Genomic DNA, 25,237 nt, shown 5'->3' with positions numbered 1-25,237 from the left:
TAAGAGGTACAGTTAAACCTGGATATAAAGAAGTTGACAAAAATTCGAAATTTTTCATTAAATGCAGGTTTTCGTTACATGCAGGTTTCGAGTTAAGGGCCAGGTGGATGAAGCAGAAACGAAAGCAAATGCTAGTCATCAATTATGGTGAACTCACCCTTAAAGAATTTATTTCACCGTAAAAAACTGCGCGATTTACGCCTGCTGCTTTCCCACAAACTTGGTCAGTATGAGGTATCCCAAAGAAGCAAGGTCACTTAACCCCTTATTCCCAAACGTAACTTAAGTATCACTTATGAATTTCGACACTTTTCGGTGCCTTAACCGTTTCAAGGACCAAACGTATGCCGAAAGGGCACTTTTTCAAAATCTTGATGCTCTTTGCCGTACTCGAAACTGTTGAGAAGGTGCTTGCTCGGATCCTGTACCGGGAGGCGACGTCCTTCTTTCTCGCTGGTGGAGCCGGCGTTTAAGATTACGAGCTTCTTTTGAAAAGACAAAACTTTTTGTTTTCAGGCAGCATAACTCATGACTGACAAACGACACCGCAGATGGCAGTAGAAGCGCGCGACTATACGCCGTCCGGCACGCCGAGCACCTGACCGACACCGCACCCACACTGGAAACGCATGGTAGTTTTCGGCGTGGGTGAAGTTGGCTGAGTTGGTGCATTTCTCGGCCCAATTTTTCAAAAAAAGTGCAAAAATCAACCGTTTATCAGCGCAGCGAATTCGTTACATCAATGTTAGGCGTCGCAACTCCTTCGTTACAAACAGATCGGAAACACATGTGTTTCAATGGGACTGGCAGTGGGGAATTGGAAAACTTCGTTAAATCCAGGGATTCGTTACATAGAGGTTCGTTACATCCGGATTTAACTGTATTACAAAAGGCGAAAGGAGCCACTGGTTCTGATCAATAGCGATTTTAAAAGTTTCCTCAGCTTTCTCACAATTCTCATACTAAACTAACTAGTTTTAATCGGCATAAATGGGCATCACTAAGCTCACAAGCCGAATTGTTTCGGTGTCTGCGCTTGTGTCGCGCGGAGGTGTAGCCCCCAGCTAGCACATCAGGAGGGCTAGGTTCCGTGGTCTCACCCTTCGAAAGACGCTACTCTCCGTTTTCTTTCTGCCGACGCACAGCCGGGCTACAGCGGCGGCGTCCGCCGCTCTAGCCCGGCCATGGCCGACGCTGCTGCGTTCGGGATGCCGCTTCCGCGAATTCCAGGTAACGGCTGTCAGAATCTCTGGTTTTGTTGTGCCATTTAAATCTTTGCTCTCCAATCACCTTCACAGCGTGTATTGGAGCCATTTTTTTTTTTGGTGAATACTAGGTTCGCCCAGTGCGGTGGGCGCAGTACAGCTAGCGCTGTAATACTGAAATTTCCTTCGCCGTCAGAATAGCCTGTGTGCAGTGGTGCACCCTTTACAGGTCACTTCGTTCGTTTTCTTTGGATGCTAGGTTCACCCAATGCGGCGGGCGCAATACAGCTGGCGCTTTAATGATGAAATTTTCGTCGTCAGAGTACCCTGTGTGCAGTGGTGCACCCTTTAAGGGGTATTCACACGACGGAGTAATCTGCCGCTTTGCTCCTAGGAGTGCGCGCCACGTGATCCCTACGTCACGGTTTCTCTCCGACGCACCGCTCCGATGGGAGATCGGAGCTTCTGCTCGCGAGCTACAAACGATCCGATGCTTGGCGGCGGAGGCGGCAGGATTTCGTCTGCTCGTCGGGCAGCTGGCCGCGACTGAAGTTCTAGAGCGGTTGCAGGCACTCTATTTTTATCGCTTCTTATTACATTGGACGCGAAAATGAGTGGCGCACACGACATGCGCACTGAGGGAGCCGCGTATACCACCAGCACGGTCGCTGGGCGTGCGGCGGCCGCGAAGTGGCGCAGGCCGGCGCAGGTAGCTCGAGCGACAGCTTGTTATTGCTCCCCAAGGCGCAAAGAAAGCTGTGTATACGAGAAAGGGGGTAATGATGTGATCTAAAGTTGCTTTAAAAATCGTCATCTGAGCCGCTTGCGAGAGCGGCGATCGAATATTCGCCGCAGTGTTAGGCCTAAAATCTGTATGCGGGCCTGTAGGTGGGCCGGCCGGCTGCTACCACGTCGCGCGCCGTTCTCTACCCGCGGCAGTGCTTGCATCGCGTCCACGACCAATTTTGGTCGATTGACAAGATCAGTACGTATGAGCTCAACAGAAATTGCCGCCGTCGCGGAATCGGCGGTGCTACGGCAGCTATGCTTTCGAGATAGGCGACTGCAAACAGTGATGTCCGTCCGAAAGTCGCATCATCCGTGTGAGCGAAGGAGCTGGCCGAGCGGAGATCCGCCTGCGGTGACGTCACGACCTCCGTCGGATTTCTCCGCTGAAACGCTCCGTCGTGTGAATACCCCTTTACAGGTCACTTCGTTCGTTTTCTTTGGATGCTAGGTTCGGCCAGTGCGGCGGGCGCAATACAGCTGGCGCTGTAATTCTGAAATTTGCTTCGCCGTCAGAATACCCTGTGTGCAGCGGTGCAGCTTTTACAGGCCGATTCCTTTGTTTTGGGTGGATGCTAGGTTCTTCCAATGTGGCAGACCCAATTCAGCTGGCGGTGCAATACTAAAATTTGCTTATCTGTCAGAACACCCTGTGCGTTGTGGTGCACGTTTTACGTGTCGATTCGTTCGTTATCTGTGGATACTAGGTTCGCCCAGTGAGAAGGGCCGAATGCAGCCGGCGGTGCAATATTAAAATTTGGTAGTCAAAATACGCTGTGTGCGCTGGAGCACCCTCTACAGGCCGGTTCGTTCGTTTGCTTCCGATGCTAGGTTCACCCAATGTGGCGGGCGCAGTGCAGTTAGCGCTGTAATACTGAAATTTGCTTCGTTGTCAGGATAATCGTGTGCAGTGGTGCACCCTTTACAGGCAGCTGGCGCTGTGAATTTTATATATTAGAAGCGAACTTATTAAAACTTTACTATCTGGATGAGTTAACATTGTGTTTTGCGCGGTACTTTAATTATCCTACACTCTATGAGAATCCTGCGGACGTTCTTCAGCAGAACTGACCGAAATGGCAAGTTTTCAGCACCCAGTAAAATAAATTATGTGAATGACAAGGCCGAGTCGACCTACGCTGTGGCATGGCACTATTAAAGACCTCGACATGCATTCCGCAAAGTCGCAGTGGAAGGCACATATTTCGTAATCAAATTGTATGTTTGGCCTCCTTATTTTCTATAGTCACAAGGGGAGGTGTATTCTAGCCTCTGTAGTTCAGCCTCTACCCTTCAGCCTCTGCAGTTCACATAAAGAGGCACATAGATAGCGGTGCTAGCGATTGAACAACGTTCATTCCCTCCATCATATTTGAGGCTAGCACTAAAGCAGGGCTGGAATTTGGTGTCTAAATTTGTACCAGGAGAGTTTATTAGCGTCGAGCCACTCGGACAGCTGCAGGTAAGATCAATAACGGAAAGATACGGGAATGAATGTTACGTGGTTGCTGAAACTACGCGAAAATCAATGTGATGCAAAGGATAAATAGTGGTACAATGTTTGTTTAAGTTGGTTCATTCTTCCCCGCATGAAATTGTGGGAGCCTAGCCCAATAAGCCCGTTCACAAGGACTATGAAGCGATAGGGCTTTCAGGAGTTCTCCAGTATTTAACTACAACGACTGCTTTCAAACGGGCATACCTTTGCGTCCGTAGCGTGCGGTTCCGCCTCTTCGGCCCTAGCCGGGACGTTGGCGAAGCTCTTGGATTCCTCCCGCGACGGCATGCGGTAGAAGGGTGGCCGCGCGGTGTCCTCTTTGGTCTTGACAGAGTAGCTGCGCGACACGGGCGGCTTTGAGGCTTCGCGGGAGGCCAGGCTCCCAAACATCTTGACAGCGTTGGCCACGCTGTTTCCACCGGACGAAGGCCGCCGGTACGTGCCATAGCCGCTAACAGTTGGGCCCGAGGAGTTGCGACCGTAGCCGCTGCCAGCCCGCGAACTGGACCTGCGACATCACAAAGGACCTCTGCGTACGTTGCCGACGCTCAGCTGGCACTAGGAGCGAATGTGTGAACTATCAAACTAAGAGCGAGAAGAATGTTTGTAAATACCTACCGACATTCTTCCACTCTCCCATAAGAAACGAAAGTTCTGAATTTGTTTATCTCTCAAAGCATTGGGATACAACATAGATCATGATGAAGGGTGCGATGGGTGAACTTAGATGAATTCACAGCTATATGCACTCTTCCTGAGTTATACCCTCAGTAAGGTACGGCTAGACTGTCACTACTCGTGAAAAGAAGGACCTAGGGATGGTAGGAAAGTTCCAGATCCTGGGAAAAGCGGGGGGAGGGGGAAATTCCTCTTCCCAAATTGCACAGAAGCTGTGACCTATACTATTGTCGTTAATGAGGAGCCTGCGTATCTTCGGCGGCTATGCGACACTGCTTCTCCACACTATACGGAAGAGCGGGATGACCCACTTCGCCTCTCATGAATGGTGAAATCGTGATCTTTGCATTCCTCGCGTCACTGAGCAGCAGTGCATCCACCGGTTAGTCAAGAACGGGTAGGATGATGATGACGATGCCTGGCGACGTACGCACCATGGCCCGTCATCATCATCATCGCAACTCTCATCATTACCGTTTACTTCTAACGAAGACGGTGATCATGATCATTACGATCGTGATAAACGCGCTTGTTAAACGTACGTACGGATAAATTTATGCTTGAGGCTAGGAATGCGTCGCATATTATGATAAAGGGGCTTACGTAAAATAACAACGCTTTGTTATTACTTGGTAGAACGGTGTACAGACGTTTCAAGTGACACTTTTTTTTTCTTTAGTACCTGTGTTGACGTTGCAAGGGCGTTGCGTGTGCGCTCGTATCTTTCATGCAGAGCACGGGAAAAACTAGCAGCGGGCGAATACAATCAATGGTATATGCGTATCTTATCTTGTGCAAAAGAACAGTACAGTTTTGCAAAAGTGGTATTCATTTTTCAGCAAGTGCAATCGAGTTATACTTGCAAAACGCTCACCTTAACCGCTTCACGTGGAACGGTGGCACAGTGGCACCCAGCGCAGCGAAATTTTTTTCCCTTCAGATTGCTACACGAAGCTAGCCATAACAATAAAAACTGGCACCGACCAAGAATGTTTAAAATCCAAAAAAGACGTTTCGGCTCCCGTACGGGTTTTTAGTGTCATGTGTTTTCCTGACCAGACGGGTTTCCGTCCAACCCTCGATTTCATGAAGCTAGCCATAAAATAAAAAAAACGTTGCCTGGAAAACTCGCAAGAATTTTTCTGTTGTGCCTATAAACAATTTTCTTTTCTCACTTCAGACTAGTCACACATCACAGCCACACTTGAACAGCGTGTACATCTGTAAGATTGTGTGCCGTACCAAGGGCTACAGACATGTCCCATGAATTTTCGTGAAAGTCGCAGTCATCAGAAAAACTACCTGGGGATTGTACATCAGTGCACAATCCCCTAATGTGAACCTCTATGATCAGGGGCGTCAGAACAGGGGGTGTCTCCCCATCTTTTACAGATGGTGTTGCACGGCTCCCCGAGTCAAGGGGCGCCTGAAGACTGCTGCTGAGCCCCAGACGGCCCCTGGAAGGGTAGGTTTATTTACAGCAGGAAAAATGCTTAAAGGAGCCATGAAGAGAAAACACAAGTTTGGTTCATTCAAAAGATTGTCTCGTTAGAATCATACTGACACCACTTTTAACGTAAACTTCGCCCAAATAAGCTACATAATTAGGAAAAACGGGAATGGTCATGCGACCCACCAGCTCATTTCCCGCAACAGAACCTGTGATGTCACATGGGCTAAGCTCTACGATTGGCGGAGGCTGGCAGAAGCAGACGCAAATTAGGTAGAGCTTACAAACTAGACGAACGAGCGATTTGCGCTTAAATTTAGGGCACATTCTTTAAAAAGCAATAGGAATGATGGGACAAACAGTGGAAGTTACGAAAGCACATGTAAACATAGAAGTACTGATGCGTTCTGCTGTTCGTACTGCGCACAGCATGCTTTGGTTTAGCTGCACAGCACTATGGGGCTTGGGGTTGTCTCAGACGACACTGGCCGATTGACGCAAGCAACGGTGTCTTACGTGACCCCATTTGTCGAGCGGGCACTGCTTCAGGGAACGAATATTTTCTCCCAGAACAAAAACAAGCCAGGTTTAAATGCGGGCAAAAACAAACCAAACGCTTGCCACGGTATCGTGGCGCCATCTAGGTTACGGAACGTAAAGAAACGCGGGAACAAACCAACACCGCTACAGGGTGGAGACAACCTTTGAACGGTCCCGTGCCGCCGCAATTGGGCCAACGGGCTCAACGCGTTATTCTTTTCGTTTCCCACGAGACCTAGCAACGCGAAACAGACAATATGATTCAAACTTCTTCAGTAAACCGCGTTGCGGCGATAATTTTAGCGCGGTTTTGACACAATGACTTGCTTCGGCGGCGAGCGAGCAACCGAACATGGCGGCGCCAGCGTTACGTGTCTCTACCCTGTACGGCGGATGCGTGAATGAAGGTACTCTAGGCTGCAGAGCGGTCGGTTCCCGTGATGTCACTTGGGACCACGAAAACGCACGATTGAGCGGGAAAATCAAAATTTTAACCTAAATTGTTTAATTTCTCAGTGAATAAAGCACCGTTTGTATCCGGACAAGCGCTGGGGGCACTATAAAACACGAAATCTTTCGAATAAAACCAACTTGCATTTTATCTTCATGGCTCCTTTAAGGATCAGACGATATTCAGTAGAAATCGCGGTGGCGCTGGTCACTAACTTAAAGGAGATTTTTTGCCCTTATGAATGCCCCCAATTCTAAAAACCTATTTCAAAGAGGCTAACCTTCGGTCTCAAATTTCCGATGCCTGCAGTAACAATCAAAGGATGGATGATATATTGGCTTTGCTCTTTGTATCAGGCTCATACTATTATGATACTAGCCAGCTTCACTTGACATTATAACCAAAATCTCTCTACATTAACCAGCTCAGATTTCTTGGGGAACACCGGTTCTCTAAGCGGCTTACACTGATCGCATGATTACTCACGCTCGAACAAGTTGTCAACAGAAATATTAGCAGCGTGCTATATATTACTAAATATGAATGCGTCCGTATCATACTACTGCCATTTTTCTAATACTCTAGAAAAACAGACAATCAGAAAAATGCAATACAGAATTAAAACAAAAACATTTTTGTGCATACACGCACTCTAAGAATATAACACACATGATACAACCTCGAGTTACCCAAATATTAACCCAGAACATAACAAATTCTTTAAACTCACATGAATCACATGTAAAGTTTTGCGCACAGCATGAGCTTTTTTCAACTAATCTGTGTATTTAAGTGTCTTGCTTTGTCATATTCATCGTGTAAGCCTTCATTCGGTAGCATGAATGGGCAGGTATATTCGCAGTTAGGAGGCAAGTTATAAATGGGCTGGAAGTGTGTATTTGTTTTGGAATTTTTAAAAATATTTTATATATACACTGCTGTTTTGCATTGGTAAAAGCAAAATATATAGAATCGTGCGCGCTACCGTTGCCTCGTGTAGGGGGCACAGTGGCCGTGAAGTCACTAACTGGCCTTTTTTTACTCTGCTCCCCAGGATATGCGGTGTTAAATGATTGATTTGGTTTTACGTTAAGGGTTGATTATGACTACTTATGTATACCAGTCATTGTAGCACCACTGTACAACGCTTGCGGAAGTACTAAAAAATAATAAATTATAGTGAGGATATTTAAATAACAATACCATTAATAATATTGATGGGGATGTTTATGGTAGCATATTTTTCGCTCCCCAAGGGGAAAAATATTTCCGACGCCACTGTCTCTGAGTGCAAAAAGCTTGCCTGTTGTAGTCGGAGCCGTAGCCACTGTTACGACCACCGTAGTCTGACCCATAGCCACCGGATCTGCCGTAGTCGGACGTATACCCAGCGCTGCCACTCCTTCCGTAGTCGGACCCATAACCCGATCCATATCCGGAGCCGTAGCCTGAGCTCGGTCGACTGGGTCTGCCGTAATCCGAGCCATAGCCCGAGCCCACGGACTTGTAGCTTGAAGTGTAGGCGCTCAGACCTGACGCAAGGCCGCCGCTGTAGCGACCAGCACTGCTGTACGATGGCTGCGAGAAGAAAGATCCAAAAGGTTGATTAGGCGTTTTCAATACGAAGTGTTCTTTAGGGAGCTCTACGCACTTTCCTGTCGGTATGCTATGTAAGCACTTTCGTATGTTTGGGAGTGACTTATTCCCTGTAGTGGCGTCACCAACGAGTAATCACTTAAAGTGACCCCCCGAGGACATTTCCAGTGTGGTAACATATCTACTGGCGGATGGCGCTCGCGGTGGGTCGCGGCAATATCTGTCACTGGTACTATATAATGTGCGTGGGGTATACCAAGCGATTCGTATCCATCGGGGGCCAAATGTAACCGCAACGGCCCAGCCGAAAAGTGGCCCGGTTGTGACCAAGGTGGCCTTTCCTGTTATGCTCTCTGAACGTGGCCCGGACATATGTAATAACGAGCCTGTATGCCTAATGCAGTGGGGATTTTTGTATCTTCGGAAAGTTAAAGCAAATGCATTGAGGTGGTTTATTTGCACTGTGCTAAATCAAAGTTTGACTTCGAGCGTTGGTCATCCCGTGCATACTAGGGCGCATGGTGTGTTCACGAGGGGCGGCTCACCAGTGACTGCTGTAGTGAGGTAGAGGCAGCGAACCTAATGTATTTAAATGAGCTATTTGCTACTTACGCGCCATTCTCGCCGGCCATTACGGATAACAGGCTTAACAATACTCAGGAATCAACACATGTTCAGTGACGTTCACCTGTTACTGCACCTCGTTGTAAAGGAACTAACTGAACGAAATTGGCTGATTTTTCAAAAGAACTTCTGCGAAAAAATAATGGTAGGATGCTTAGTCTGTCTCATATGTCCCTCCGTAACAAAAAAGAAATTAATCTGGCAAATAATCTGGAAACAACATTAACCCACCTGCGGCGTTACGAGACAAACAGTGGTATCACGTGCGGCAGATGAGTGCAATGCCAGCTAAACCACAAATCACGATATGTCGAAGGCGTTCAGAGATAACGCGCTCAGTTCATGCGAAGGGGAAAGGAAGCATTACACTGATATCGTATCAAGGAGTTTGCGTTCTTATACAGCCGCAAACGATCAGGAGTGACGTTACCGTTGTTGCATTCAGATGAGTAAGGGGCGTACTTCCCGCGGGATGAGTGAGCGGGGACAGGCTCCTTCCAAAGCACTCACCGAGCCGTAAGTGGAACTCCGCGGCGACGTGGAGTTTGCCGCATAGCTTCCGGAGTTGCCGTAGCGAGATGTGGCACCGCCACCGGGTCGCTGCGCAAAGAGTGAAACAAGCAGCAGGTCAATCGGCGTGAGTCAACCCAGGTCCCAGCATGTATGAGAGGAAAGTAGGTTGCCGAGAACTGAATGGAAAGCTACGGGCTTCGGCATGGGGACGGGAGGCCTGGGGGGAGGGTGACAACAATAAGGCCAGTAAGACCATTTCCTAGGCCTATTGGGACTATTCAGCTTTTGAGGTCAATGCCGAACTCATGCGCACATTTCTTATTCTCAAAGGCGCTGGCGCATGCGGTTTCAAAGTAAGTTCACTGTTTGGTTTCCCCTTATATTGTACGGTGCTTTGGGATATTTTTAACGTACCCCAACCTTCTATGGGAGCTTAAAAAAGGCTACAGCAGTTTTAAAAAATATTACATTCTCCGAGCGCACTAAACCAAAGAATATGATTATGAGGGTGATAACGAAAACACTTCATTGCGGCGTGCGCGTCTGCGTGTGCGCGTGCGTGTGTGTGTGTGTGTGTGTGTGTGTGTGTGTGTGTGTGTGCGCGTGTGTGCGTGTGTGCGTGTGTGTGTGCGTGTGTGTGTGTGTGTTCACTGGCGCGTGCGCGTGTGCGTGTGCGTGCGTGTGTTACAGGGGAGGGGGAACACAGAAATTTGTAAGCTACGTATTAAGGGAGAGGGCACAGTCGCGGGCTGTCTGTTCGACTGGGTTGCAGTTGGTTGATTGGCACCCTGTATGGCCGTCAAGGCACATTGCTGCAGTGCATAAATTGAGCAAATTGAGCCAAATTTACCTGCTGTCACGTGGTTTCTGAGAATGCAGCCAAACTTGCTTTTGAATTTTAATGTAGCCAAATTGGGATGTTCTTAACAACAAATATGTTTTTCTTTCGAACAAGAGCATTCATGTGAACGAAGTTTTGTCGAGAACAAAAGACAATAAACTGGTTTATTTGGTTCAGTTATCGCTAAACCTTCAACAGGACTGGAACCCAACTTGTTCCCCAAACAGTCGCACTGCCTAGTTTCAACATGGCGATCCTCCAGCCTTGTCTCACGCGTATACATAGAGATGGGGGACATTGTTTTTTCGCCTTTGGTCCGAAACTCCTTACATGTTCAACCCGCCGCGGTGGCTCAGTGGCTAAGGCGTTGCGCTGCTGAGCACAAGGTCGCGGGTTCGATTCCCGGCCGCGGCGGCCGCTTTTCTGATGGAGGCGAAAAGCAAAAACGCCCGTGTGTACGAGATTTCGGCGCACGTTAAAAGACCCCCAGGTGGTCAAAATTAATCCGGAGCCCTCCACTACGGCGCGCCTCATCGCCTGCGTTGCATCGGCGCGTTAAACCCCACAATGAATCAATCAACCTTACATGGTCAACTTGACGTTTAACGCATGGAACGTAACACTCCGCAAAATGCTTCCCAAAAGCGCACCGTTATGACCAATCGCTGCCACCAAAGCGACTTAAAAGGCAAGTAAGAAGAACGCGTTTTTCTCAAAACATGCATGCAGTCTGCGCTGTGACATTACGCAAAGCAAGCATGATGCCGCCGTGCAGATAGCAGTTTTAACGCACAAAAGTGATAACGCACAAGGCCCGTTCTGTAATGATCAGGCGTTGGCGTTGTCGACGTGACTAGGATGTTGCGGAAAATCCCGTTGCTGAAATGTCAACGTACGCAGCCGCAATTCTCATCCTGTTGCCTGCGAGCGTAGATATACGCCGGTCTGATGTTACCTTTAGCTGCGACGCGTCATGTGACTGCGAACACGAATATGTGGTGGCCTATACTCCCCATTGGAAGTGCGATGGCACGACATTAGGCCCCAACTGATGCCAGGGTATCAACCGTTCCAAGCTGCGGATATCAACGGATATCCACAGCTTGTCACACAATGAGGTTGGCGTTGCATGGCCCGTCGTCACGCTCAACGTTAAGGTTACCCAACGTTGAGGCGGAATATAGGCCTGGCAGCATACCCACTCAGGTGCATTGGCCAGTGACGACTACAGTGCCACCATTAAACAACGGGCTATTCACACATTTTCATTTAGCTGCAACGTCAACATACCCACCCACAATGCCCACATGCCAACTCAAAATAACCGATGAGTAAGTCTTAAACGTCTCTGAATTTATTAGTGAAGCGACTTGGTAATCCTAAAATTTGCTCGCTTGGACACGGCAATCGGCCTTGCGGTAGCAGCGAGGCAAAACAGACCCGCTAAATTTTTGTAGTGGAGGCCTCAGCTATGAGGCGTTAAGTATAGGTACTGACTACAGTGACGGGGCCCATCGCTTTAAAATCTGCACTACAGTGACGGGGACCCGTCACTTTAAAATCTGCACTACAGTGACGGGGCCCCCTCAATATAACAAAATCAAAACCAGCCGATTAGCCGCCGTTTCTCGTTCTGGGGTTTGGTGTAGTGGTTCAGACGCTGACTACGGACGTTGTAGTCCGTGGTTCGATTCTCGCACCGTGTTTGTGTGTGTGTGTGTGTGTGTGAGTGTGTGTGAGTGAGTGTGTGCGTGTGTGTGTGTGGCCGCGTGGTTAGCGTTTTGTAACAGCAAAACAATTCACGCGGTGAAAACAGTCGGTCTTGGTTTTTTACTCAAGCGGCCGAACCGCTCCCGCTCACTGGAGCCAAGGCCGACGTAGCCATCGCCAGTTACGCCCGAACTCCTGTAATTATTACCAGTAATTAATAATTAACAGTGACTCTGGCTAGTCAGTGAGCGGAAGCGGTTTGGCCGGTTAGGTAAAAATCAAGACCGACTGCTCTCGCTGAAATATTGTGAAGCGGGCGTCGGGTGGCGGCTTGGAGATCCGTTCGGATAGAGCTAGAGTTAGTCCGACCATCTGCAATTATTAATAATGATTAATAATTATCAGTGATTCTGGCTAGTCAGTGAGCGGTAGCGGTTTGGCCGGTTGGGTAAAAATCAAGAGAGACTGGTCTCAACGCGAGTTGTGTTTCCTCTGGACGGAACTTTAGGGGGCCCCGTCACTGTAGTCAGTACCTTAAGTATAACTCCAGACTGCCAGACTAACTTAACGTGTGGTTCAGTTCACTGGCGTAAGTAGGGTGGGGGGCGAGGAGGTAAATACTTGATTTTGGGGAGGGCGAGGAAATGGACGAGGCCGCTATCTGCCTGCCATCAAATAATGACTCCGATAGTTATTTTTGTGTGGCAAGCAACGGATATGTGCTCTCACCACGACGATGAGCATTTTTGAAGTTTTCTGGGAAAAAATAAACAAAACAATCGGGCAGTTGTGCAGAGCGCGCCATCGTCAGTAAGTTTAATGAAAAACAAAAATCTTTTATTTTTTTATTTTTTTCATGTTTCGTTGTACTTTACTATTTTCTTTCCCTTTATTCCTTTCCATATTTGGAGGCATCCAACCCAACCTGAAATGAAATCCTTCATACGCCACTGGTTCCTTCACACGAAATGTAGCTTTGCGCATTTTACCTCTACCAGAAGAGCGGCCCACGCAAATGCGGTCGTCGAGAGAGAGCGTCTGTGTCTTCGTACGACAAAGCCCGGATGTAAATCACAGGATTTATGCTGACGACATCGCGATCTGCACCGTGAGAGGAAGCGACGGGGATATACAAGAACGCCTGCAATCACCCGCTAACACGGTACAAGAATACGTAACCCGAAGAGGCCTCGCATGTTCACCACAAAAATCGGAACTTCTCTTCTAAAATCCAGCTAGGACCCGCAGGAGACAAAGGAATGATCCGAACACACAAATCCTGTTACAAGGCAACCGAGTAATCAGAACTGAATGCATACAAATTCTAGGGCTGAGAAAACATGAGAAAGAAACCACCACCGTCACCATACCTGCCCTGCACAACATAGCCGTGCAAATTGGCAGACTCATCGCCCAGATAGGCAATAAACGCCATAGCCTCAAGGAACACAATCTCGTCCGGTTACTTCAAGCCTTTATCATCAGCAGAATCACTTAAGTTACTCCGTACTTCAAACTCAAAAGAGCAGAGAAAGACAAAATACTACGGATTATACGCAATGCCACAAAGGCGTCTGTAGGCATTTCAATGACTGCATCCACCGAAAATTACTGGATAGGATATGGGCATCCACAACACGTTCGATGAACTTGTAGGAGGGCAACGCATGGCCCAATACAATAGGCGGCTGGGACCCAAACTGGGCGGGCCATCATGGAGTCACTGCACATACCCTACGCGGACCAGAATGGAACCAAGTACACCATCGGGGAGGATCTACGAGCCAAAATCAGTGCGTTCCCACTCCCCAGAAACATGCACATGCGCCGGCTGGCCTGTGCGAAGGCGCTTTACAAGCAGTACTAATCAAACCCAGCGGTATGCTACGTCTACATGGCGGACTAACCTGGCCAGCGTGAGGTAGTGGAGGTGGTGGCAGATCAGAAGGGAAATGCAACCTCATTCCGCTCGATCCTTACGGCCAACCCAGAAACGGGGAAAGATGTGTCCATAGCTCTTGCAATTACGGGCACGCAGGCAGTATACCCGCATCTCAGACTCCATGGCCACCCTGCACAACCGCGCGTGGTAGGATCTCCTCCACAGCCGCCAAAATCCTTACCAACAGCCCAATCCCAGTTTTACGACACATCCGCCTGGTATGGGCATCAGCGCACTCGTCTATCCCGATGAACTAGATGGCACACGACGCGGGTATCGAAACCACAGTTGCGTTCGCTGTAGCAGAAGGTCGCTGTTTCTCACCCACCCTCCAGGGTACTGATCTTTGGGCTGGCGACGTCATCCTCATCGCTTTGAAACCATAGCTCGGGAGGCTTTTTCGGAGCCTCTTATCTGCGACTTTGTATAGATGCAACAATCAGGATAGGTTACGCCGCTGATGCGGTTGGGTGCATGATTTTTTGAAAGTCAGTTGAACCACTCAAATTTTCAACTCACCACAGCTAAAGTGTTGCTGTCACATATAAAGAGTGCTGCCGAACAGCTGTGGGACGTCATTTGTGATATATCAATTTTATGCACACATAAAGTGCACAAAAATAAGCAGTACCTTACGAGTTGTGTTGGACAAATAACACGAGAAAAGAGAAGGAAGATCATTGCGTACGCTCGCCGTCCTGCTCTGTGGGTGGCCGCCATTAAAAGCGCCCGCACCACGTCACTTTCAGCGCCAAAGTTACCTAAGAGTTACGCCCTGTTTCCTCTTCTCGGCGGCTCGCGGGCAAAGCGCCCTTTCGAGTATCTTCTCGGCCAGGCACCTTTCCATCACGAAAATAGCGGCACCGAAAGCTGCGCAGAAACAAAAGAGCGCCACGAGCGAGCGAACAGCGGGAGTACAAAGAGAGGCTAACGAAAGCTGGATGAAGAAATAGCAATTTTCAGCGCTAAAAACAACCGCGTAGTGAGGAAGAGCGGAAAAAGCTGTCCTGGCGCAACGCTGTGGCTCACTTTCGTTAGGAACAAATACGTGTTCCGTTTCCCTGTCGGCTATCCACAGGCCCGAGCCAGCAAGTCTGTGTGTCCGCTTTCACGGGTGATTCACGCGCGACCTTGTTGCTTAGCAGCGGGCTATTTCGGCTTTCTGTTCGAGAACACGGGCCGCTTGGAACAGCGAAGCTTCACAACTGCGAGCGAGAAAAGGTGCAGAACCACTTTCAAACAGCGCGGGCATACGCAATTCGCGAGGCTCAGCGTGGCTGTTAAGTTAAGCGAAATGAGACGAAACGTGATGCGCGACGCCGATCGATCGCTTCGTGCAGGGAGGGCATGCTGCCGAGAGGCTACGCATTCAGCACGAATTCAGCATGGCCCACGCATTAAGTAGGGCTATGTCCAGTCATTCGTAAATTTTCTTTCGCCCTGTTTAACAGCGAAGCTGTGTATGTCTCGGTTTCCCCATATATATACAGAGCATGCGCGAACGAATCGACGCAGAACGGGAATTTTTCACGGAAGGAATATGGTTACAGAAAACGACTGGAACTCCTGTTTTATCGAACCTATCCTGTTACAAATTATATGCCAATTACCCACTAAGACGCCTCTAACACTACGCCGAGTTTCATGTACTTTTAATTACGTAGTTAGTGGTGAAGTTGTAAATATTGTGGAATTTCCGTCTGCTGTTAATACAGGGACTTTTATGGGAGATCGAAAAATGGAGAGCCCCGCTAGAGTTAAAATCTAGTCCTTTAAAGTTTCATTCAGCTAACTAACTAGGAAGTAGGCTCAAGCGCAAATTACAAACAAACGTGTTTTGCTTTGTCCAGTCCTTGGACTGCGCCCTGGTTCACTGATCATCCTTCTTCACACAGTGGAAGGGCAGTGATGTTTTTAGATTTTTTCCCAGTATCATCACCATCACCATAGTCGATCGTACCGGTACCGGTTCTCTGCACTGCTTTAACTTCAAAATAATTCCTTGTCAAGGTGTTGGAAGTCAAAAATAGGCGAGATAACGCCTTTACACGAGGCCTTCTGGTGTCACCTCGATGCATGGCGGATTTCCTCAAAGCTCCTCTTTTTTTCCTGCTTCTGTTTGCAAGTGACGGACGTCAAAAGTATGTGACTCCAGTAAACATACTTTGCTAGTTATGTACTCTCAAGCTATTAGTAGGAGAGGGCTACTACGCAACAGTTTACTTTGCGGTATCGTTAACTGTATCGCTATAGTTATGGAACGATCATTGAGAAAACGGAAGGTTCGTGCTTGCTGGAATTTTTTTCTTAGGTGGGCAGAAGGTGGTATCCCCTACTTCTACTTTTAATTATTTGTGACAGAATTAGAGTATAGAATATAGGATAGGATATAAGAACATGATATGTGCTCTCTTTGTAGATGTTCAAGCATTTCGCACCATTAGTCCAAGTATTTTTTTGTACAAGCGTTACATATAGGGCTTTCGGGGTCAGTTTTACACAATTCTTCAGTTTTTCTGATCGCTCTCCACTGGTCTCAGTTGCAAATGCCTTCAGTTCTTGTGTCCACATACAACATGCATCTTGCAAGGTTCAGTTCGTACTACATTGCTTTTCAATCTCTGTTCATGACACGACAAAATGCCCTAAATAACTGCAAGCTCTTTCAATACGCTGATGGCACAATTCTTACTGCTTCCCAGATTAACTTCTCCGGTGCTACTAAAATCCTCCAAGATGATACGGCAAAAATATCGAACTGGTTTAATCCTAATTAACTCAATATTACCCAGAAAAATCAAATTAGTTCCTTTTTCAAACCCTCTCAGAGATATTTCCCTAGCTACTCAACTTTATTCGCAGAATTCCCATGGCACTAACTACTTTCGCGCCGCTGCAGTTCTCTCTCATTCAGTTACATATGGAGGTGGAAAGCAAAAGCGCCGGTGTGTCGACATTTTGGCGCAGGTCCCCAGTAGCGAAATTAATTCGCAGCCCTCCACTGTATACAGTGAACCTCATGGCCCATGTGTAGCTCTCGCACACATTAACAAATTTTGCACTGCAACGACTCACATTTTTACTGATGGGTCGGCAACATCTGAGTGCAGTTCATCAGGAATTTTTATTCCATCAGCTGGGAAAGCCCTGTCATACCGCCTTGAGCGACCGACTTCGTCCACATCGGCTGAGCTTCATGGGATAAAAGAAGCCATCCGATACATTCTTCGCCAGCCGTCGACACAGTGGACCATTTTTTGCGATTCGAAGGCAGCTCTTCAGACCCTGCAACGTGCTAGCTGTTTCAACCTTCATGAACATGCCCAGCGAGAAGTGAAGTATCTCCACCATCTCGCATTCGTCTCTGGACATCGTGTGACACTACAGTGGCTCCCAGGCCCCTGTAGCATATTGGGTAACCAGAAAGCGGATGAGGCTGCCCGCAGGGGCCTAGAATTGAGAACACCAAGAAGGATTTTGTTCATGAAAAATGATGCCTCAGCCATGACTAAGGCAGTAGTTTTAGCTGAGAGAAGCCGCTTATGGTCCCTTCCGGAGTTTCATCAGGCCTTTCTATATTGCATAGACCCGTACATGAGAATGTGGCTGCCGGAACGGCTACCTCGCCGACTGGAGACACTGTACCATCGACTGCGCCTTAATGCAGCGTTTACAAATTCGTTCCTTCATCGTATAGGCCAGACTTCCAACCCATACTGTGACAACTGTGGCTCACCCGAAACCATCGAACATATACTACTAGAGTGCTCTGCTTATGCTGAATCAAGGGCCCGTTTACAGCAAAGAATTGAATGTCTCCAACCTGGACCAATAACACTAAGCTTGATGCTTGGACCATTCCACTCACCATCCTCCCAGCGCAAAACCCTGTCTGCATTATTTGAGTACCTCGAGGACATTGGCGTCGCTACAACACTGTAGCCATCTCCCTAGCGTGTGCAGTCAAGTTTTTTACTCAGCGCCCTTAAACAGGACTCTATTCATTTTTAATTTTTATTCTTTTTTTATTCTTATCTTTTGTCTCCTACTCTTCTTCTTCCACCTTCTTCCTTTGTTTCCTTCTCCCCCCTTCCCCTCAGAGTAGCATGTCAGCGAATTCATGCTGGTAAACCTCTCTGCTTTCTCTGTAATAAAGAGTCTCTCTCTCTCTCTAGGCGCGTAAAACGTCAACAATTTGAATTTGTACAAATATAAAGTCTTGAAGCTAAGCCCTGGCACTTTACGGCAAAGTCCTACTTTCAATATTTATGAATCTCGTACGCAATTTTAGCTTTTACATCGCCCTCACAGCGACTATTGTATGGTGGACATGAGCGAAGGAATACGATTCAGTTGACAGATTGATAACGATTGTTTTGGATAGGAGACTAAATGATGGGCACAAACAAGCATTAGTTCACATTGTCAGAAATATTGTATTGCATGGTATTTATGAAGGAAAAATGCAGTTTTACTGGCAGTACAGCGCAGAAAAAAAGCAACTGGGGCCACAGAGCTTGCCAAAAAACATAGGAGGAGGAGGAGGAATAAACATAACGCAGTAAATATTATTTTAACAAAAACTGTGCATATTTGGAATGCCAATACGCAGACATTAAAGGCGTTAGGCATGTTGGTGATTATTACTAAAGAAAGAAATGCCTCCGTATTTTAGAAGTTGTCGACGCAGGCAAAAATATCTTGGAAGGGGTAAAATGTGTTTTGTAATGGTTAACATAAGAAAGAGTTTTTATTTTTTTTAACGGCGTGGGCCGTTTCAATAACCGCTTCAGCAGCTGCCGTCACCTTGCCAGCCATAGCCAGATCCGAAGTATTAAAAAAATCAACTACCCCTCTGTCTAACGACAACGATGGGAAAACGCGAAGCTTTAGTTTAAGACTCATTATCCCACTTGCGAATCTCGACGTCGCTTGGCCTCTGTCTTCTCGGCGAGACGAAACTGCGGATCCTCCCGAAGAGCACGGACGCGTTCGCGTGCCCGCTCACGCTGACGTTGCTTAAGCCCGCACGCGGTCTACCCATTACGGTAGCCAATACCACGCTGCGAGTATGTGTTACTCTGGAGGTGCGCAACACTTTGGTTGGGATCGGCCAACCAAAGAATCCATCAAGAGAAAGCTTCGCGTTCAAACGGCACCGCTGTTAGACGGAGGTGATTAAACTCAACGATCAAACGACAAACTCAAGAACTAAAGTTTCGTGTTTTGACATCGTTGTCGTTAGAAAGAGGGGTAGTTGATTTTTTCTTTCACTTCTCCCACGATCATTCATCATTCATCGTCAGAGAAAGTTGGCTTTCCTGCAGGGCGTATTGGCGTACAACGGCATCAGTCAGGACAATACAGCTTCGCTTTAGAATGGTGGTACATAGTGATGTTCACCGATATCACCGACTAGTAGCATGACGTTCTGCATTTAGCTGCCGCCGCCGATGATGACGATGATGACATCGGTCGTCGGTCATCGCTCCGATGACCGACGACCGATGCTTGGAGCGGGTGAGGGATGAGGACTGCCTTCCTTGCTAGATATTAGGTTTATTTACATTATTTACAAAACTCCAACTTTACATCAGGTCAGAGTGACAATGTAACCGTCACTCTGACCTGATGTAAAGTTGGAGTTTTGTAAATAATGTAAATAAACCTAATATCTAGCAAGGAAGGCAGTCCTCATCCCTCACCCGCTCCAAGCATCGGTCGTCGGTCATCGGAGCGAGTCGAGATCGTCCTCTCGGCTCGCGCATCAAAAGAACATCACTATTTCGCCTCCATCAGTTCGCCAAGAAGATGGAGAGGCGAAATTTAACTGGCGCAGTCGACAGGATGACCACGACCATGGGCTGGAGCTGGTGGGGCATTGCGGAGAGACTCCTTCAACGCAAGGTTCGGCTCCGACCAACGACGAGCCAGATTCCAAGCATCGACGGGGCGACACCTCAGCGGGAGGCCTCGTGAGCTTCAGCTCAGTGCGGCAGCAGCCGCGATTCAACGGCAACGGGGCGACACCTCAGCGGGAGGCCTCGTGGGCTCTGGCCCAGGGCGGCGTAAGCCGCGGTTCAACGGGGCGACACCTCAGCGGGAAACCTCGTGGGCTCCGGCCCAGGGCGGCGTAAGCCGCGGTTCAACGGGGCGACACCTCAGCGAGAGGCCTCGTGGGCTCTGGCCCAGGGCGGCGTAAGCCGCGGTTCGACGGGGCGACACCTCAGCGGGAGGCCTCGTGGGCTCCGGCCCAGGGCGGCGTAAGCCGCGGTTTAACGGGGCGACACCTCAGCGGGAGGCCTCGTGGGCTCTGGCCCAGGGCGGCGTAAGCCGCAGTTCAACGGGGCGACACCTCAGCGGGAGGCCTCGCGGGCTCCGGCCCAGGGAGCACGGCCCCATCCCAGCGGAGAGAGCGGCGCATCGGGTCGACGAGCTGCTGCATCAGCGACACTGCGACCCGGCCGAACCCGGAGCGGGCGCAGGTGGGCCCTGACTTGCTTTCTCCGGGTTTACCATGGCCACTATGCTAACGGGATGTCGCGGCACCGACAGGAAGGTTAGTGCCATTGTGCTCGAGATCGAGGAGTTGAGAGCTGAATTAGCTCTCAAAAATGCCCAGCACGCTTTGGAAAAAGCAAGGCTAGCGGGTAGCAGGGGCGCGGGTAGCCCGTCCGTGTGGACGGGTGAGGAGCTCAGTGCTCAATTAGCGCAAGGAAGAGCGGAGATCGCTTACGAAAAAGCGAAGCTTCGCAGGATTGGTAGACTCGAAGACGATACCAATGTTTTTACAGTGTTTGTTCCCTCGTGGGCGCTTCGAGCGCCACAGGATGAGGAGAGTGGGAATGTAGTGGAGGCGGCCGAAGCCACCCCAGTTGTTGAGCGACACCGTAGCATTCCCACTGCTACCGATGAGATCGTGGAATCTCGCGCGGCAGATGTCTTAGCTGCCGAACTTCTTTCTGTGGAGGCGGACAATGAGCAGCCGTCTGTCGCCGAGGCAGCACAAGGGGCATGCAAGGGCAGCGGAACGGCGCGCCCAATTGTTGAGCTTCCGTGCGCGAAGCATGAAAGTGCAGGCGGCCCGCGGCGTCTTGCGCGTAGGGCAATTCAGACGGGCCCAAGAACGCGGAACGCGGGGGCAGGTGTGGCGGCGCAGGTGCGACATCGTCTACGCGTTACCGCCGGGTAGGGTGTTCCTTCTCTCCCGGGAGCAGAGGACACCGCGAGCCAAACCAGGGTTCGTGCAGAATCAGCTGGTGGCGCACGAAACGGAATCAGTTTCCGTGCGACGGTCGGTGTGTGCCGCCGTGGAAGGGGGGTTGCGCTGAATAGTGTGCAGTGCTAGGCAGAACGGGTCAGTGTTGCTTGCCGCACACTTAGTTGTTAGCGTCTTTTTCTCTGGGTGCGTAGGGATCGCTCAGAGGGCAATTATTGTTACCTGTATTGTAGTTTCCCCCCCTTGTTGCTAGTTTTTTTTTTGTTTGTTCATGTGTTGGGTGCGTTCAGCTGTTGTAAGTCGTGTGATTTGAGAGTAGCCCAGCTTGGCAGATTTAACGCTGTCTTCTTGAGCACTAGAGCCGCTGTTACAGCACGGTAGGGAGTTTACCTCTGAGTACAATGGCAAATGCCTTTCTTTATTTGCGCTCGTTGGCATGTGGTCATGGTGGGCCATGGAATGTGCAGGTAGGGCCCCCTTGTGGCGCTTGTGTGTGAACTAGTGTCTGAAGTACTGGAAAGTGAACCTTCAGTACATCGAATGGGGACGGCAAGTGAACCGCAACAGGGACGAACAATCTGTGTCGCATTCTGAAAGAACCGGCGTCCGCGAGTGCGTGAAGAGACGCTGAACTTCCTTAAACGTTTTTTTTATTTGTACAGGAGTAGCCTCATTTTGAGCGTTTGGGTTTTGTTCGGGTGTTGTTTTTTTTTCTTTCATTAGAGTGAAAGAATGTTCCTACATGCGCTGAACGGTTAAGGATGGATGGTGTCATTCATCCAGTTGTCAAGTTGTAACATTTATATCCTTCGTGGGGTTGGTTGCCCTTTAATGGTAGAGGGTGCCACGAGTTTGTTCTCACGGGCCCTGTAGTTGAGCGCCTTCGTTAATTGTTTGATGTTGCGCAAGCCATGGCTAGGCAAAGGCACTGAGTATGCCGTGTTGGATCCGTTTTTGGTGCAGTTGGCCGGAGCGTTGTGCTGTTTGGGTTGGTGTGTAGCGGGTTAATTTTTTTTTGTTGTACTGTGTTGTACCCGCGTTGTATTGTACTCGCGTAACGGCTTGAGTATTTTTTTTTTAGTTCTGGCTCTGCAGTAAGACATAAAGTGCAGTGAGAGTTAATGTTGTACGTACAGCTAGTGTACGGACAACATTCTTAGTGCGGATGTGTTATGTTCGGGCTCCTCATTTAATTAAGGAAAGCCGCCGGTGGCTCATGTTCGGCGTCGCGTACGCTGGTTGCGGCTATTCCGTGTCCCTTTCATGTAGCCGCACGGACGCCAAGTTCGGAGCCGCGGAGAGCGTGTTTTGTGCCCGTCCTTTTGTGTGTCAAAGGATGGGGGCGATTAGCCTGAGTACCTCTGTCGCGTCGAAGGTGGCAGGGTCATTCGGCGTAACAAGCTGACGGGCGGCCAGATGATCGTATCTCTTAGTGTTGAAAGCGCGCGCGGTGTAAGTTTGGAAAATCTTCGACTCCGGCGGCGGGCGCTCTTCGTCGACGGGTCGTTCGCCTCGACGATGGTCGCCTCGGCTGGCAGCGTCTCTCCCCGTGGTCTGTTCAGGTGGCCGGTGGCGCCCCTTTAGTCTGGGAGGGAATTAGCAACCCTCATTGTCACGCCGCGCGTGCAGACGCCCGACGTCGTGGGAGGCGTCGCGCGGAGGGAGGTCAGCCGCGCGAGGACCGCTCCGGGCCCTCGGCTTGGCTGTTGTTTGTGCAGATGCCGCCCGCTGAACCTAATGGATGGTTCACTTTAGGCCGCAGATGGCCTGTATTTTCTGGCCGGGTGCAACAGCGTGCGTAGGAAACGCACTTTGAGTGCATAAGAGAGAGGGTTAGGTCACGTGACCGCAGGTGAGGACATGTGTGTGATTGGCTGGTTACTGTGGCCAATCAATGATTTGTAATAATTGTTTTGAAAGGTTTTTCTCTCTTTCTTGAACGCCCCCTTTTTGGAGGCGGGGTTTTTGCTATCAAAACCGAAGTGTTGGGTTTTGTCGAGGGTCGGTCGAGAGGGGATCTAGTTTAGTATAGATCTCGGCCGAACAGGCTGCTGCTGTCAGAGTGACAATGTAACCGTCACTCTGACCTGATGTAAAGTTGGAGTTTTGTAAATAATGTAAATAAACCTAATATCTAGCAAGGAAGGCAGTCCTCATCCCTCACCCGCTCCAAGCATCGGTCGTCGGTCATCGGAGCGAGTCGAGATCGTCCTCTCGGCTCGCGCATCAAAAGAACATCACTATTTCGCCTCCATCAGTTCGCCAAGAAGATGGAGAGGCGAAATTTAACTGTGGTGTTCCTTGTGAATATTTCTCCGCTGTTTTAGTGAACTTCGTCTCCTTCTGAACGTTGTCTTCTGAACTGCGCTCTAGACAGCACACCGAAAAATAAAAAGAAGAAATGGCGCCCGTTTGTAGCCGGCCGCTGGCAACGAGAAAGAAGCTGAAACAAAGCACACACCTCGCTGTTTCTCTAATGCGCCTTTCGCTGTTTTTTTTTTTTGACGGCTGTGACATTTTTCTGGGTAGAATCCAGCACTCCGACTGCTTAACGCCAGACTTGAAATGTTGGTTACCAACAGGACACAAAAAATGTGGTTGATTTCTCTGTCAAAGGAATCGGTAAAACACGAAAGTGAAATGTGCGGCGAAATGTGCAGCTGAGCATGATTTGCGGGTCGACGGCTGTCTTGTGGGTGTGCTTGGCAAGCGACATCCTGCTGGCGGGTCGCTTCGGCAAAGGTGTACTGGCGTCATTTTCATGACGGATATGACGTCAATGAAACCATGGTGTATCCCGGCCTAAAACACTTTAGTGTTAAAATATAAAACCCGAAAACAAACAACCCCAAGTTTAGCGTATTCTTTAGTAGTAAAAGTTGCTTCCCCGCAAAAAGACCCTGTGTGCAGGGGTGCACCCTTTACAGGCCGCTTGCTTCGTTGTGCTGGCGTCACTTCCGTGGCGTAAGTGAAATCTTCGTGAATCCCGGAATAAAACACTTTCGTGTTAAAAATCGCCTTGCTTTGGCTACACTTCCGCGTCAACACTCTTAATGACATTAGAAGAAGTTCCATTAGATTTTTAAAGACGATAGTCTTTCTTGGGCTACTTAAACCCAGAAATTTTGGTCTGCCTGTATGTCGGCCTGTCTGTATGTCTGTCTGTCTGTCCGTCTGTCTGTCTGTGACTCGATTCAGCCACCCGGTCAAAGTAAAATTGATATTGCGCAATAGTCTTATATACTCACAGCCACGTGCAAACGTGTGAGCCCGGTTTATAGGTTCATACTTATCAACTTTGTTGAACAAGAACAAGACATTACGCAAATATAAGAAAGGGAATTAGTACACAAGGGATATTTACAGTGTTCCTTTATTAAAAAATTCATGGATGCTTGGTTTTTCGACAGCAAATGATATTCTACATCTACTGCAGAAAACCGCCGCCTCCTGGTGGCATATAAAAAATCACGCGGCAACAGCAACGAAAGGTTCCACTAGCTAGGTTCCACGTTTTGCTTGGAACGCACGTGGAGCACGGCCACGCGGCTCTATAAACCTTCTAGTCGGCCGACTCCATTCACGCGCGTCTCCGCCGTACTGCAGCGATGACATCGAGGAACCCGGCCTGTAGCAGTTGAACGCGGTAAATTGAAATCGCCTTGCGCAAACCTTTAGTGTGTTTACCTTGGAATGAGCGCGACGGTACAGGAACAGCCTGAGAGGTGAGTGGGAAAGCAAAGGGGAGCATTTCCTTGGCAACTGTCTACAAAGACTATCGTCTTTTGACGACATTTGCAACGAAAGGAGCAGATACGCGGCCATTTTTTGTGGAGCTGCAAATTGATATAAATTTGCAGCTACAAACAGAAAAAATTGACATAAGTGCTTAAGGCCTAAGCTTTATAAAACTTAGGCTTTAAGCACTTATGTCAATTTTCGTGCACGTGTGGCACATGTCTCCTTACGGGCTTTGAATGCAAAATCCTGGCGTATTATTGTGACGGGTACCTTTTCTATGCACGTCTACCCATAGATACAGCAGCCACGCTATTTTACCGAACCTAAAGGGACACTGAAGGCAACAAGCAAGTTGTTTTCAAACGAAAGTCTTACCTTCCCATAGCCATTTTAACGTTGATTCGGTGCCGACAGATGCCTTAATTGCCGAGGAATCGCTAATC

General features: G+C 48.9%; 1 protein-coding gene across 1 annotated transcript in view; it reads right to left on the bottom strand.

Moving 5' to 3' along the window:
- Positions 1–25,237, bottom strand: part of LOC144152528 (uncharacterized) — a 277,204-nt gene that overhangs the window by 202,664 nt on the left and 49,303 nt on the right. The window contains exons 2-4 of the mRNA XM_077683824.1: positions 9,339–9,428; positions 7,912–8,186; positions 3,694–3,997 (exon numbers count right to left, since the gene is read on the bottom strand). Coding sequence (XP_077539950.1) covers positions 3,694–3,997; positions 7,912–8,186; positions 9,339–9,428 — 669 coding nt within the window. The remainder of the gene's footprint in view (positions 1–3,693; positions 3,998–7,911; positions 8,187–9,338; positions 9,429–25,237) is intronic.

This window comes from Haemaphysalis longicornis, unplaced genomic scaffold (genome assembly GCF_048455015.1).
Source record: "Haemaphysalis longicornis isolate Haplotype H1 unplaced genomic scaffold, Haemaphysalis longicornis Haplotype H1 scaffold_1, whole genome shotgun sequence".
Classification (NCBI taxonomy): Eukaryota; Metazoa; Arthropoda; class Arachnida; order Ixodida; family Ixodidae; genus Haemaphysalis; species Haemaphysalis longicornis.
Note: the sequence above shows the minus strand (reverse complement) of the source record. Positions and strands in the feature narration are given on the sequence as shown.